General features: G+C 43.7%; 1 protein-coding gene across 1 annotated transcript in view; it reads left to right on the top strand.

The window, feature by feature from the left end:
• The window catches only part of ACVR1C (activin A receptor type 1C), an 88116-nt gene that overhangs the window by 70910 nt on the left and 3024 nt on the right, over positions 1 to 14182 (top strand). The window contains exons 3-7 of the mRNA XM_019522382.1: positions 2053 to 2283; positions 4046 to 4213; positions 5089 to 5245; positions 7899 to 8023; positions 9934 to 10064. Of these exons, the coding sequence (XP_019377927.1) occupies positions 2053 to 2283; positions 4046 to 4213; positions 5089 to 5245; positions 7899 to 8023; positions 9934 to 10064 (812 nt within the window). The remainder of the gene's footprint in view (positions 1 to 2052; positions 2284 to 4045; positions 4214 to 5088; positions 5246 to 7898; positions 8024 to 9933; positions 10065 to 14182) is intronic.

Genomic DNA, 14182 nt, shown 5'->3' on the forward strand with positions numbered 1-14182 from the left:
TATGGGGTTTTACACAACTTTTTGTTCCATCTGCTATTCAGCTCTGCTCTGTCTGCTTCTCTCCCAGAAGCCTGAGACAGTATACTGTGCTACCTGAAAGCTTGCTTATGTCTACCTCAGCCATGCAGTTGATGCAATAAAAGTTATCACCCCCCCAAATTGTTGCCTGTCTTGTAGTTAAGGCAATTGAAGGCTGCCCTGTAGAGTTGAATTCTGTCCCTGCCTCTGCCACTAGGTTCCTGTGTAGTTCTAGGCAAATTACATAGGCCACATTTTTCACAGGTGGTCACTAATTGCGTTTTATTCATTTTTCTGGGTGGCCACCTTGAGATCCTGGGCTTGCTCCATTTGGCTGTATTGTGAATTCAGGCACATACCTGATCATTCAGGCAGGGGAATCAGAGGTGGCCAGATGTCATGCTAGTTAAATCGTTCCACTGTGTTCTATTAACTAGAGAAGCCAGGAAATTCCAGCGGGGCCAGCTGGCCCCAACTGACTTTTGATTCTGCAGGGTTTGCTCTTTTTTAAGTACACCTGGGATTGAAGTCAGTGGGGGCTTTGCTTTGAGCATTGTATAAAGTGCTATAATTTGCTAAATTCCCTGAAAATACTGGTTTATCAGGTAGTCTAGTGATAAGCATCACAGAAAAGTCCATAAAGAAATAAATAATTCTGTTTTTAGAGAATGGTTAGAACAGTGTGCAGTAAAGGTCTGGAGCTCCCCTGTTGTACGATGGAAAAAGAACAAATACTGAACAGCTGCTCATAACATGAGTGGCATCTCTCTTGTGCACTGAGTGGTGCAGAAAGCTGTGGAAAATGAGTTTGTGATCATGTAGTTAAAGACCAGAAAAACCCTGGGGGCAAATTAAATTTACACAGGCAATCTTAATTTTATTATTTCTAACATTTGAGGGCTCTCTTTAACGTGTTTAATTCCCTCCCTCCCTCCTCCCTTCCAGGGGGGTGTTTAAAATTTTTTTTTTAAAGTAGAAGGGATATTGATTGTACTTATTCCAATATTTCTCAGTACCCAAGTACACAATACCTTCATGAAAAGGAAATAAGTTGAAACTATTTCATTAGAAAACTGAAGGTTCAGTTTACCTCTAAATATGATTTCTTCTTTCTTTGCTAGCAGAGCCTTTACTCCCACAGCCTTAGTCTGACCTTTGAGCCAAATGATTTAGTTCAGTGCTGCTGCAGTTTGTGAGCTTCTGGATAGATTGGAGGAAGACTTACTTATCCTTATACCTGTCTGCTCTCACTGTAATAGAAGTAAAAAAATCATTAGTAATAGTGACAATGTGAATATGTTTCAGAGGATATTTTATAATGCAGACATATTTCATTCTTTGTGTAATGAAACATTTTTGTTCATCTCAGAATTACTGTAGCTTATTGTGGATTTTTCACATCAGTCTTTGCTTAAGAAATCTCTTTTGTGTGCTGGAACAATTTCTCATGTAAAACTTCCCATGCAGCTCAGCCTTTTTCCACCTTAATATCCTTTTGTAGATGTGTCAGGTTTAAGTGTCTTGAGCTACATTGTATTTTCTTGGTTAAGCTTATTTCATGAGCCAGCTTTCTATTACCCTGTTAACAGAACCAATTAAACAAGATATACAACCCTGTTTCAGATGTTTGCTCATTAGCCCTGGTTTGGTAATGAGTTCTGTGTTGTTCTAAGGCAGTGTCCACAAGAATCTGGCTATGGTATGGGTAACACTGGGGCACAGCCTAGGACAGTTGCCCAAATTGGTCCCTTCCTTCTCTTTCACTCAGTTATGCCATTGAATATGGGGGCTTTTAAAAATTACGTGTAATGATATTTTGTTCTGCCGTAATGTTTACAGTTCAGAGTAGTGCCTTAATCTGTCAAATAGAATTGAAAGAATAGTCTCAGAAAATTGTGTGCATGTCTGTGGGCATGGTGGTGAGTTTTTGTTTTTGGTTGTAAGACCATGTAATCACAACAATTTATTTTTAATCTGACTGAATAACTTCTAGTACATTTTTTTAAACAAAGCATCCTTATTCTTCTTTATTAGGTTTACCTCTGCTAGTGCAAAGAACAATTGCAAGGACTATTGTTCTTCAGGAAATAGTAGGAAAAGGTCGATTTGGTGAAGTCTGGCGTGGAAAATGGTGCGGGGAAGATGTTGCTGTAAAAATCTTCTCTTCAAGGGATGAAAGGTCTTGGTTTCGTGAGGCGGAAATCTATCAAACAATTATGCTGAGACACGAAAATATCCTGGGTTTTATTGCTGCTGATAACAAGGGTATATAATCTTTCCAGACATCTTTTGACAATGAAAGTTGGCTGAAAAACCCCATCTGTCTACTGGGAAATTCTCAGCCTTCAAGGTTCTGTTTCACTCGCAGCTGGAACAAAACTTTGAACCTTGGGATTTCTTGTGGAAGGGAGTATTCATTTTTAGGAACATACCAGTGTTGCCCCTTCCAACTGTCCCATGTCTCCATGTCCTCCAGCACTGCTTTTGGAAGGAAGGAAGCTTCCAGGCGTATCGCAGGAGGGTGGCATTAGGGAAACCCCTGTCTTGATAATGACAGGGGAAGGACAGGCTGGGAATCTGAACAGCCTGCTGGGCTGGGTTCTGGGGAGTTTGGGAGTTGAAAGGAACCAAACTTCTGTTAAGCTGGCTCTGGAAGAGCTGCGGAGTGTGGCCGTCCCGGGAGCCCCAGTTCAGGACCGCCTGCTGGTTCTGCTGCTGGGGACCCAGGAGTCCCACCTCTGGGGCAGCTCACTTACTGGGCTCCAAAGGAACCTGGGTGGTTGCAGAGCTGTTGAAGAAAGGTTTTTGTTTAACCTCAACAAATCATTTACTCAAAGAAGAATGTTCTATCATAAATTTTCTAACTAGTTCTGTTCAGTATTTTTCCTGTCACGTGGCAGCCCGAGGAACTTGATTTTTCCCCCCCTGTTTTGCAAAAGCACAGAGATGTGAGTGCAACAGTTTGAAGGAATAATTAGTAAAGTTCAAGTGGATAATGGTCACTTTGACTGTGATATCAAATTCCTTTGCTGAGGTTCTGCCGTGACCTGCAGGGCAAGGAAATGTCTTTTGTGTGGAGCTCCTCACAGGTGTAGGGATCTGCCGGTATGCCACCCAGTGCAGAGCATAGGCCTTGGTGTCTTGTGTCAAGACTAGGGTGGCCACCGAGGTACCTAAAGAATAGAGGACAGTTGCATTTGGTGAGCATTGAAAAATAGAGGACATAAAGGCATCCGGTATCGTATTGATAGAGGACCAGAAAACTGGACTCTCCTGTATAAAACCGGACAAATGGCAACCCTAGTTAAGGCTTACATGAGTCTTGTCAGTATTAGGCAGTTTGTCAATCTGAAGATATCTGGTAAAATAATACTGAAAGGCTTTTTCCTGTTCCTAACGTGATAATCAATCTGCATTACTGTTTTATACTCCCCAGAGCTAATGCTGTTGCATTAGATCAATTTCCATATGTAATTTCATACCAAGAAAAATGGCATGGGAATGTTTGAAATTCAGGATTTCCATACTTGGACCTTTTTAGGTTCTGTTTAGACCTAGGTCTGGTTTTCCACCTGTCAGAGACTGTAGGATTTGATCATGATCTTGCAGAAGCTGCAGAACAATGAAGCACTTCCTGTGCTGCTTCGGTTATTGGTACTGACATCAACTGCTATGAGGAAAACAGAGCACAGCTTATTCTTTTATATTCAAAATTGTTCCCATTGTTCCCTGTTTGGTTGGTGAGTGCTGAAAAAGTTTGAAATGCTGGCTATGAATATATTAGTATTGTGATTATTTTTATCTTGTGTAGCTTTCCAGATGCATAATGCAAGACAGCCTTCTTTAGTTGATATGGTGGTCCACTTAAAACTGGGCATTCAAAACATCCCTATGGTAGGGAGCAAAATGTATATAGTTAAACTGGTATTTAAAATATTCACTTCACCTTGACATGACTGATTCTGTCTTGCTAATTTTTTAAACTAATTTGTACATAAAGTTCAATAACATTTTTTTCTTTTGGTAGATAATGGAACTTGGACTCAGCTTTGGCTTGTGTCTGAATATCATGACCAAGGCTCCTTGTTTGATTATTTAAACAGAAATACTGTGACAATAGATGGGATGATTAAACTGGCACTTTCAATAGCCAGTGGCCTAGCACATCTTCACATGGAAATAGTTGGTACACAAGGTATTTATTTTTCTATAATATATTCTTTAAAAAAAGATGAGAGGAAAATGTAGGTGATATTTCCATAAATGTCTATTAGCTACAAGATACACTAATGCTTTCTTTGATAAAGAGCTTGATTCATTAGTACTTATTTTAAAGCGATACTTAAAACATTATTCACTTGTCTCCCAATGCTCATATAAATGGAAAGAAAAGCACATAACATTCTCAGCTGAGCTTATGATGCAGTCAACTGCCAAACCATCCAGTTATTACTATTCTTGAGTACAGTTCTATAGTACATTGAAAATAAACCAGGAGTAACATAAAACAAATATAACTTAATATCAAACAATACAAGTATTGAATTGATTGTGTTAATTATCATTTTAATTATGTTTTCAATGAAAGGTTTATTTAGCTGAAGCTGCCACGTCTCCAGTCTGATGAATAGGAGTGCCACAGGAGAATGCTGTAAAATTTAGGTCAAGCTTGCTTTAGTGTGCCTGAAGTGTTTGAATATGCTCAGTGGAGTCTGTCTGTCTACTGTTGACTAGTGTTAGTACTTATCTATTCAAACACTAGGATACCAGTGACATGTACCGGGTTATTGCATGCCTGAATAGAGTAGGAGTGTGGATTATGTGAAACGTTGTGGCCTGAAATATGATTTAAGTGTAAAAGGAATGTCTGGATGAAAGAAGCTTTTATTGTATGTCTGTGGTGAGTAATGGCAGGCTGAATCTAATTTGTGGTAAACTTAGAAGGAAAATGGCAACAAGGCTGTTTTATTTTGGGAGGGGGTGTTATTTATTTATTTTTTTTCTCCATATTAACATTCATTATAATGGCTGGGTGTTTTCTTCTGTTGTTGTTTTTGGTGGTGTTATCAGGCAAACCAGCTATTGCACACAGAGATATGAAATCCAAAAACATCCTGGTGAAAAAAAATGAAACCTGTGCCATTGGAGACTTGGGGCTGGCTGTTAAGCATGATTCTGTATTGAACACAATTGACATACCTCTGAATCCTAGAGTGGGAACAAAGAGGTAAGAGCTTTGATGCATTTGATAAAGAAAGATATTAGGGAGAATCACCAGAGGGAGTTCAGGCTTTTCCACTTCTGTGCAGTTTTCAAGTACTGTATGAAGTAGGAGCATTCCTTTTCTTCCACTCTCAGGCTTTCCTTTCAAGCTCTGCTTGGACTCTTTTGACAGGACAGATCCAGATCCTAAATCTGGGCATTGTATGAGGGAATTGTTCAGGAAGATGAAAGGCCAGGGCTCTTTCAAATTCAGTATGGCAATAGAGGGCAAAGGTAGCCATGTAAGGAGATTGTCTCAAACCTTCCCTTGGCCATAAAATTATATGGGATGTCTCTGAATTTAAAGAGAGAGCAACCACGTAATAGACAATGATCCTGCTTATACATTCAGATGTTAGATAACAAGTTGGCTGCTTCTGGTTTGCCTATGTATCCATTGATGTTAAATATCTAGATGTTAATAAAATCCTTAAGCGTGGCTCTAGGTCCTAGTTCTGTCTAGAACAGTGATTCTCATCTGGGGTGCCACGGTAAACCTGTTGCATGATAAAACCAGACATTTCAAATAGGAATTCAAACTGAATCTAAAAAGTTCAAGAACCACTGGCCTAGAGTGACAGCAGCCAGCTGCTGACATTCTTTGAAAAGAATTTGGGAATTCCTTCCCGACCTTGACTGCATGCTGAGCTGCTGCCTTTCTTCCTCACTCAGTCTTTACTGAGATCAGGATACATTTTACTTCTCTTTCAGTTTCAGTAGTACTTTTGGCCCACTAATGTCATTAAATACAATCCAGTTTGTCTTGTAGGGGAAACTTTATTAGTAAATAAAACCTCAAGATCAAATATAAATGGAGATGGAATGAAACTCTTCAGCTGAAGTAGCTATCTGGGCCCTGCATTTGTTTGGTTATTAAGCAAAACCAAAAAAATTTTCATCATAGGAAGACTTTTGTTTGACTTAATCTTGCAAGTTAAAAACTGTGTCTCTTCAGTCTCTGTTTTTTTGGGTCACCACACTCAAAAAGATGTATACAAGTGACAGTCGAACTCTCTGCTTGTTTCAAGCAGATCTTTTCACTTCATAGGTTAAGGTGCTTGCTATGCTTTACCAAAAGGATCTTAGAATTTGAACAAGGAGGGAAAAATTCCCCGTTCCCTTTTCTGATTCCAAAAGGAGTCCCGTTTTTCATACCTCTTTGCAAACCAGATTGAGGGAGCTTCATACTTTACACTAGCCTTCACACATATTGTGCCACAAGCCTTGGCCTTTCATACTCCTTAACAATGCCCTCATACATTGAGAAATGAACCTGCCTCCATTACTTAAGCCAGTCTTTAAAAGCAATTTATCCTTAGCTTTTCAGTGCAAGATTTTTAAGAGAGAAAATAAAAAAAATCAGAAAATTATTACAATATTAATCAAAAGTTTAGCAAGCTTAATTACTCTGTAGGAGGAGCAGGGGAAGCAGTATATTATATGACTATGGTGTTGGCACACACAAATATTGGTCACACAAAACATTTAGCCTTTAGATGAACATCTTGAATAAATAACCCAAGCTAAACTTTATTTACAGAAAAATATATATAGGGTATCCCGACCTATTATTAAAGGTTGGATCAAAGAGCATGGTTCAACTCAAATGGTGATTCTTGAATCTTTCATCAAACAAACTTCTTAGATTGGTGCAATGTATAGTCAGATGTGGTCAAAATGGCCCTTTTTAGGACTTTTCAGAATCTAAGTAATATATTTGAATGCAGATCAAATAAGTGAGGGTATGGGTACATGAAATGCAAGCAAATTACGGGAAGGTAAAGGAGGGTAGGGTTTCACAGCCTGTCAGCTGCTCTGTACTTACTGCATATGTACGCACTTGCCTTGGGGTAGATGAAAGCTAACCTGCCCTACCTTGCCCTTCGGTGAAGAAAGACCAGGAGCATATACAGACAGTTATTCTGGAACAGCTGACATGCTGTGGGTCCTCCCACCCTTAGTAACTTTGTGTTCTCGTGTCCTAAATGGAGATAGAAATCGATTGTCAAGGCCAGTGGTGCCCAAACTTCTCACCTCGTGGGCCAGATGAATGGCACAAGGCTGATCTGTGGGCCGGCTCCCACGGGTGGGGTTATTCTGCAGGCTGGATCCAATGTAGAGGCAGAGCAGCAGGGCAGTTCATATGTGTTACTGAGGACTCCAGCTTGGCCCTGTACACCAGATATGTCTGCAGTGACCCCATGCACTGGCTAGATGTATTTGCGACTTGATCCCACATGCTGACCTGACTCCATGTATTGGATCCAGCTGCAGAGCGACCGCAACGTGCCAGTAAAATCTGGACCTTGGGGTCATGTCATCCAGCCTGTAGGGTTCTCCACAAGTCTGTAAATTCAGCAGCAGGAGTGGTGGCTGAGTTAATTGCTCCCTCACCACCGAATTTGTGGACCTGTGGGGAGCCCCACGGACTGGTTTCATGTGGGCCATGGCAGTTGAGCACTACTAATCAATTTCAGTAAAAGTGATGGCAAGTAATTAAGGCAATCCGACATATTGTTTCCGAATACCCCCATGCCAGATACTAGGATCTTAGTAATAACTTGTCAACTGACATACTTGGTATATGTGTTTGTATATGTATCTTTATTTTTTTAAAGGTACATGGCTCCTGAAATACTTGATGATGTAATGAACATAAATATCTTTGAATCTTTCAAGCATGCAGACATATACTCTCTTGGTCTGGTGTACTGGGAGATATCACGAAGATGCTCAATTGGAGGTAAAATTTCTGGTCTCTTCCCCTCCCCTCTCCCCACCTTCCCCAACTCAGATTTGATTAAAAAAAAAAGAATTTAAAGGAACATGCTGTTTCAGTATATGTGCTTTTTCTTTTCTTTTTTGCCACTCTGAATTATGAAGATTGGATATGGAAGCAGGAGTGCTGCATGACTTGCAGTGATTTCCTCAAAAGGAAATGTGGATGTGCCCTGTGCCTCCTTGAGCTCCCAGGGCAGCCACCTCAGTTGGGACAGCAGGAGTTGACATTGCTCTGTGCATCAGTCCCGCAGGTGTAGATCTATCCTGCTACAGAACTGCTATTTGCACTAAAGCCAAGACTAATACATCCAGCACTGAAGCCAGGTGTTAGGAGAGGCCACCTGAACACAAGGGCAAAGATCAGTGTGTTTCTACTAGGCAAAGCTATTAAGGCCTCTAGGAAGAAAACCACTAATTCTTCAACAGCATGTAAGGCTAGTGATACCAACATGGCACAGAGGAAAAATTTCTTTACTCTGTGGCCCTATTCTGCTTGCTGGGATCTGCCTTTACACTATTTTAAGATCCGATCCGCATCCTGTTCTAGAAAGTAGGAGACTGCACTGGCATTGTTGGGCAGAGCAATAGTAAAGTTCTACCATGTGCCCTAACAACCTCTTGTCTTTGTCACGCAGCAAACCTGTGTCGTCAGTGCTGGCACCAGATGACTTACAAGAATAGCACAGGCTCTAGAAAGAGACGTCTGTAATGCAAAAAGACTCATTAATTGTCAACATACCACCTGCTTTGGGCCCATCTGTACAGTCATTCTCCCCAGGCAACACAGAGAAACCTATTTTATCACATTAAGTAGTTTTCGCTTCTCCTGATTATCAGACTAGGAAGAAACTAGGACATCTGCCTGTTCAGTAACATGTCCAACTTCAGTTGTGCATCAGCAAATTTGATGGGACTTTCAGGAGCCAAAGTTAGCCAGTCCAGGAAGGCTAACCTTTGGTCTGCCTTAGAATTGAAAACATGGAAGTTAGAAATCATTGCCCACAGCTACTTTATCCTGTTTTATTCTTTGCTTCCTTGCCTTTCCAATTTATCTTCTGGGAGCCCTCCCATGACAGCCTGTTGCAGGAAGAAATGGCCTTGTTGCTTCATCTAGGAACCTTAGAAAAAGGGCAAACAATACAAAGGAAGAGGCTTCTTTTGGCATTTCCTTATATCAAAGAAGAGAGGAGGTCTCTGTACATATCATTAGAGTGTGGGAAAGAAATAAGATGGCGACCATAACATAGGAAGATTTGAATGAGCTGTGGGGTTGTGCGAGTTTGCTTCTTGGCCTCTTGTAGGCTAAGATCAAGTTTGGTATCTGTATTTTTTCAAAATTATACAGTGTTTTGACTAGAGCTATATGAATAATTGATTGCTTTGGTGCAGCTGCCAAACAAAAAGCCAACAAAACCCAGAAAATTGGTTCAGATGAAACTGAACTTGGAATTTTTGTTTTTTCTGCAAATAGTTTCAGGGCACTGAAACCACATTTTTGGTAGCTGTACTAATAGCAAAACATTGTAGCAGAGCTTCAGGTTGAAGAGGTTTTTTAAATATTTAAATATGTTCTAGTTCAAGAAGCTTTTCCTATAACAATTTTAGCCAAATCTTAGTGGCAATAGAACATAACTTTGCTGCAAGTCCATTTACATTATCCAGTGCTGTGACTATTTGATTGTATATTGATTTGTACACTAAAAAGTAATAATAGCAGTAGACACTATCTGGAGTAACAAGTATTGATGAATACATTCACAGTTACATATTAGAAAGAGTTCTTTTGTCAGTGAGAAGCATAATCAAAGTTATTTTGGAGCATCCGCTTTCGTTTCACCTATGCACTTCAGCTGCACAACATTTCTCTTGCAGGACTTGTTGAGGAGTACCAGTTGCCTTTTTATGATGTTGTGCCTTCTGATCCTTCAGTAGAAGACATGAGAAGGGCAGTTTGTGAACAAAAACTTAGGCCAAATATTCCAAACCAGTGGCAAAGTTGTGAGGTAAAAGGGATTTTTTTTTAAGTATATTGACTTATACTTGATGAGGTGGGGAATTTCAAACCCACTGAAGGGCTAGGGACAGAAGGTACAGATTAACTGGTTTAAGTGATCAGAAACTGGTTTAAACCTGTAACAGAACAGAAGTTCAGTGCACATAAACCAGTTTCAAAATGGCTGAAATTGGTTTAAGATAAACCTAATTTAATGTGATATCAGACTTAACTGATTTGGGTTAAACCAGATTATGGAACTTGTGTCCCAGACCTTCCTTGTTTAAGTTAAATCAGAGTCCCCCAGTATCCCAGCATGCTTTTCAGTCTGGGGCTGGGCTGTCCTGTCTGCTTCAGAGAGCTGGGTTGGTTCTGCCCTTCTACTCTCTAGCTGGAACAGGGGCAGGAGCATGGCCAGATGCCAGCCAGCATGGCCCCCTAAGCTGGCATGGCGTGGGTTTATTCCCCCTTCTCTCCCCTTTCGCCCTGGGGAACCACAGCTGAGGTCTACCTGGCTGGACTGGAGCAGCCCCAGTCAGGGTCTCTGCTGACCTTGACCTTGAGTGGTAGGGTCAGGGGGCGTGACCAGAGCAGGATGGTATGTGCCCGCCATGTGCCCACCTTGCTTGGGGCTGGGGGGGCTGAGCTGGGCCAGCCCACAGGCACTGCTAAAGGTGGGCATGGAGGGGCCAGCCTGGGCTGGGCTGCAGGAAAAGGGCCCTTTTCAGCTGGCTGTGGCTCAGGCTGGACCTGCAGGAGCTGGGCACCTGGATTGTTCCTGGTTCCTTGTACCCAGGCTTGGCTGGGCTGGGCTGTCATGGAGCCGCAGCTGGCTGGGAATGGCCCTGCTCCCGTGGCACATCCCAGGCCAGCCCTGCTATCTGTCTGCCTTGCCCGGGGCTGAGTGGGACCAACTGCATCATGAGTGACAGATTCTTTGTAAGCACTGCATCTCCATGACAGCTCAGGAGCTGGGTGCAGGGAGCTGGGTGCAGGGAACTGGGAGCAGCCTGGGTGCACAACTCCTGTGGCCCCATCCTGAGCCGCAGCTGTCTGGGAAGGACCCTGCCCTTGCGGCCCAGCCCAGCTTGGCAACCTCCACACCTGCCCTCAGCAGTGCCTGTGGGCTGGCCTGGCTTAACCCCCTAGCCCCAGCCCCAAGCAAGGCAGGTGGATGGCAGGGGCCATACCAGCGGGCTCTGGCTGCACCCCCTGCCGTACAAGTGGCCAGCGGCACGGAAAGCCAGGCAGACTCCATTTGTGGGGTCCCCATACCTATGGGGCAGAGGGGAGACAGGGGAGTTTAATCCCTCCTCACCTTCCCTTTGCTGAGGCACTGTCATGGCCGGTGTCTGGCTATGTCACAGGCTTGGGGTTTTTGAATGTCTGTACTTAGCCAAGGGAATTAGGCGCCCAGCTTCCGCTGAATTTGAATATGATTTAGAAACCTAACTTTCTTAGGGTATGGATAGGCAGTTCCATGGCATGAAATCTTGTGCTTCAACTCCATGAAACCTAGCGATTCCACCACAAGCAGTTCGCTCTTTAAAAACAATTTTCCTGTTTCCTAGTGCCATGTGTGACACCTGTTCAATATCTCACAGTCAGAGGGAGGGAGGGAGAACAGTGTCTCCCTGATGGCCCACCCAGTGTCGGGGAGCCCTGTGGGGACCTTGTTGCCATGGTCATTTGAGCAACCCTGGGGCACTCTGGGACTGCACAAGTGGCAGTTCCAATGTCCCCCCACCTTTTGAACAGTCTCAAGGGCTCCCTAGGGTTGTTCAGAAGTTGGAGATGGGGAGAGCAGTTAGATTGCTGCCAATGGTTTCTTGACAGCCTTCCCCCTTGGTGGGGACAGCCACGGAGCAGCTCCCTATTGCCTCCTGGCTGGACAGCTTGCCTCTGAGGTGTCCATACAGCTGTCTGGCCAGGGGCTTGTGTGCTCCTTCTCAACATTTTCCCAACACAATATGAATTTCCCAGAAATTCTTAGTACTGCACCTGAAAGCCTGCCCGTGGTCTTAGATACCTTTATTTTTGGGAGGAATACAGAAAAAGTTGTCCATTTGGATTGAATATGAAACTAATTTCTTTCTTTAACAAGCCCAAAATGAAAATCTCTAGGGCTTGGAATAAATGTTACATTTGTCCCAGAACAAGTTGTGCCTATATTTGTCCCAGGACAGAAATGTTCCAGGATTGGCATGTACACAGTAAGGGTTTAGTGAGTGGCTGAATGTAGTTCCATATTTCTGCTATTGATTGATTAGTGCAATTCTGGGATAACTGTTCTGGGACACACTTAGAGATGTCCCAAGATGAACTGTTAGCACTTCTTATCCTGTCAACCTTTCCAGGGTTTGTCCAGGAACAATGGATGTGGATGTTTGAACAATTGCACTTTGTCCCATGATGAAGTGTTTTATCTTTAAACTAAGCCTGCTGGGGGGGTGGGGCTACCACTACTGCTGGCCCACTGAGTAACCCTTGCAAAGTCAGCAGGCCAAGGCACTTAAGGGAGCCCACCCCTGCCCCAGCCCTGGTACAATCTGTGGCCAAGACAAGAACCCCCAAGGGGACACTTGCCTGCTTGTACACAAATGCCAGGAGCTTGGGGAACAAGCAGGAGGAGCTCGTCCTCTTGCCCAATGCAAATAATTATGACATCATAGGGATAACGGAGACCTGGTGAGACTCCACCCATGACTGGAGGGATTGTGTAGATAAAAGGGGCGGGGGTGTAGCGCTCTATGTTAAGGAAAGCTACACGTCCCTACAAGCTGATATTGGCGACCAGGGTGGATGACCCTCTGGGTTAAAATCTGTGGGAAACATGGCACAGGGGACACAATGGTAGGAGTCTACTACAGACCTCCCACCCAAAGTCAAGAGCTTGACCAGGTGTTTGCCCGGGAACTGGCTGAGGCCGCATGCTCCAGGACCATGGTTGTCATGGGTGACTTCAATTACCTGAACATCTCGTGGGAGGATCACTCAGCAAAATCTGAGGTCACAAAGCTTTCTCTCATGCATGGATGACCTCTACCTGACTCAAGAAATCTATGGGCCAATGAGAGGTAAAGCGCTGCTTGACCTGGTACTGGCTACTGGGGATGACCTAATCAGCGACCTAGTGATTGATGGGAAGCTGGGTGACAGCGACCATGAGCTGATCACCTTCACCATCCGCCGTAAAGCTGGCAAGTCAGTCAGCAACACGGAAGTCCTTGACTTCAGGAAAGCTGACTTTGACAAGCTCAGGAGGCTTGTCAGTGAGGCCCTAAGGGACCACGACCCCAGGGAGAGGGGAGTTCAAGAAGAGTGGTTGCTCCTCAAGGGAGCGATCCTCAATGCACAAGCTAAGTCTATTCCATCTCGGAGGAAAGGCAGCAAGAGGGCACAGCAGCCCCCCTGGCTCTCCAGGGATCTAGCAGACCTCCTGAGGCTAAAAAGAAAGGCCTACAAAGGATGGAGGATGGGATTCACCTCCAAGGAGGATTATTCTGCACTGGTCCGGTCCTGCAGGGAGCAAACCAGGAAAGCCAAGGCTGCAACTGAACTCCAACTAGCTTCGAGCATCAAGGACAACAAAAAGTCCTTTTTCAGATATGTGGGGAGCCAGAGGAAAAACAAGGGCAACATTGGACCCCTGCTGAACCAGATGGGGCAACTGACACCTGACGCCCAGGAAAAAGTCAACTATTAAATGGGTACTTTGCGTCGGTCTTTCATCAGTCCCATGGGACGCCCATGCCTACTCCGGGACAGGGAGGTCCGGGTGAGGGAGATCTCCTGCCCTCCATTAATGCCGACCTCATGAAGGAACACCTTGAAACGCTGGATACCTTCAAGTCAGCCGGCCCTGACAGTCTACACAGGGTACTTCAAGGACCTGTCGAGCATCATAGCCCAGCCCCTGGCACAGATCTTTGAAAACTCCTGGCGCTGTGGTGTAGTGCCCATAGACTGGAAGAAGACCAATGTGGCGCCTATTTTCAAGATAGACAACCAATGGGGTGCCTATCTTTGTTCAAGAAGGGGATAAAAGTGGATCCAGCTAACTATAGGCCTATCAGCCTGACTTCTATCCCGGGGAAGATCTTAGAAAAGTTTATTAAAGAGGCCATC

Source organism: Gavialis gangeticus, unplaced genomic scaffold, assembly GCF_001723915.1.
Source record: "Gavialis gangeticus isolate Ggan-Ray unplaced genomic scaffold, GavGan_comp1, whole genome shotgun sequence".
Lineage (NCBI taxonomy): Eukaryota > Metazoa > Chordata > Crocodylia > Gavialidae > Gavialis > Gavialis gangeticus.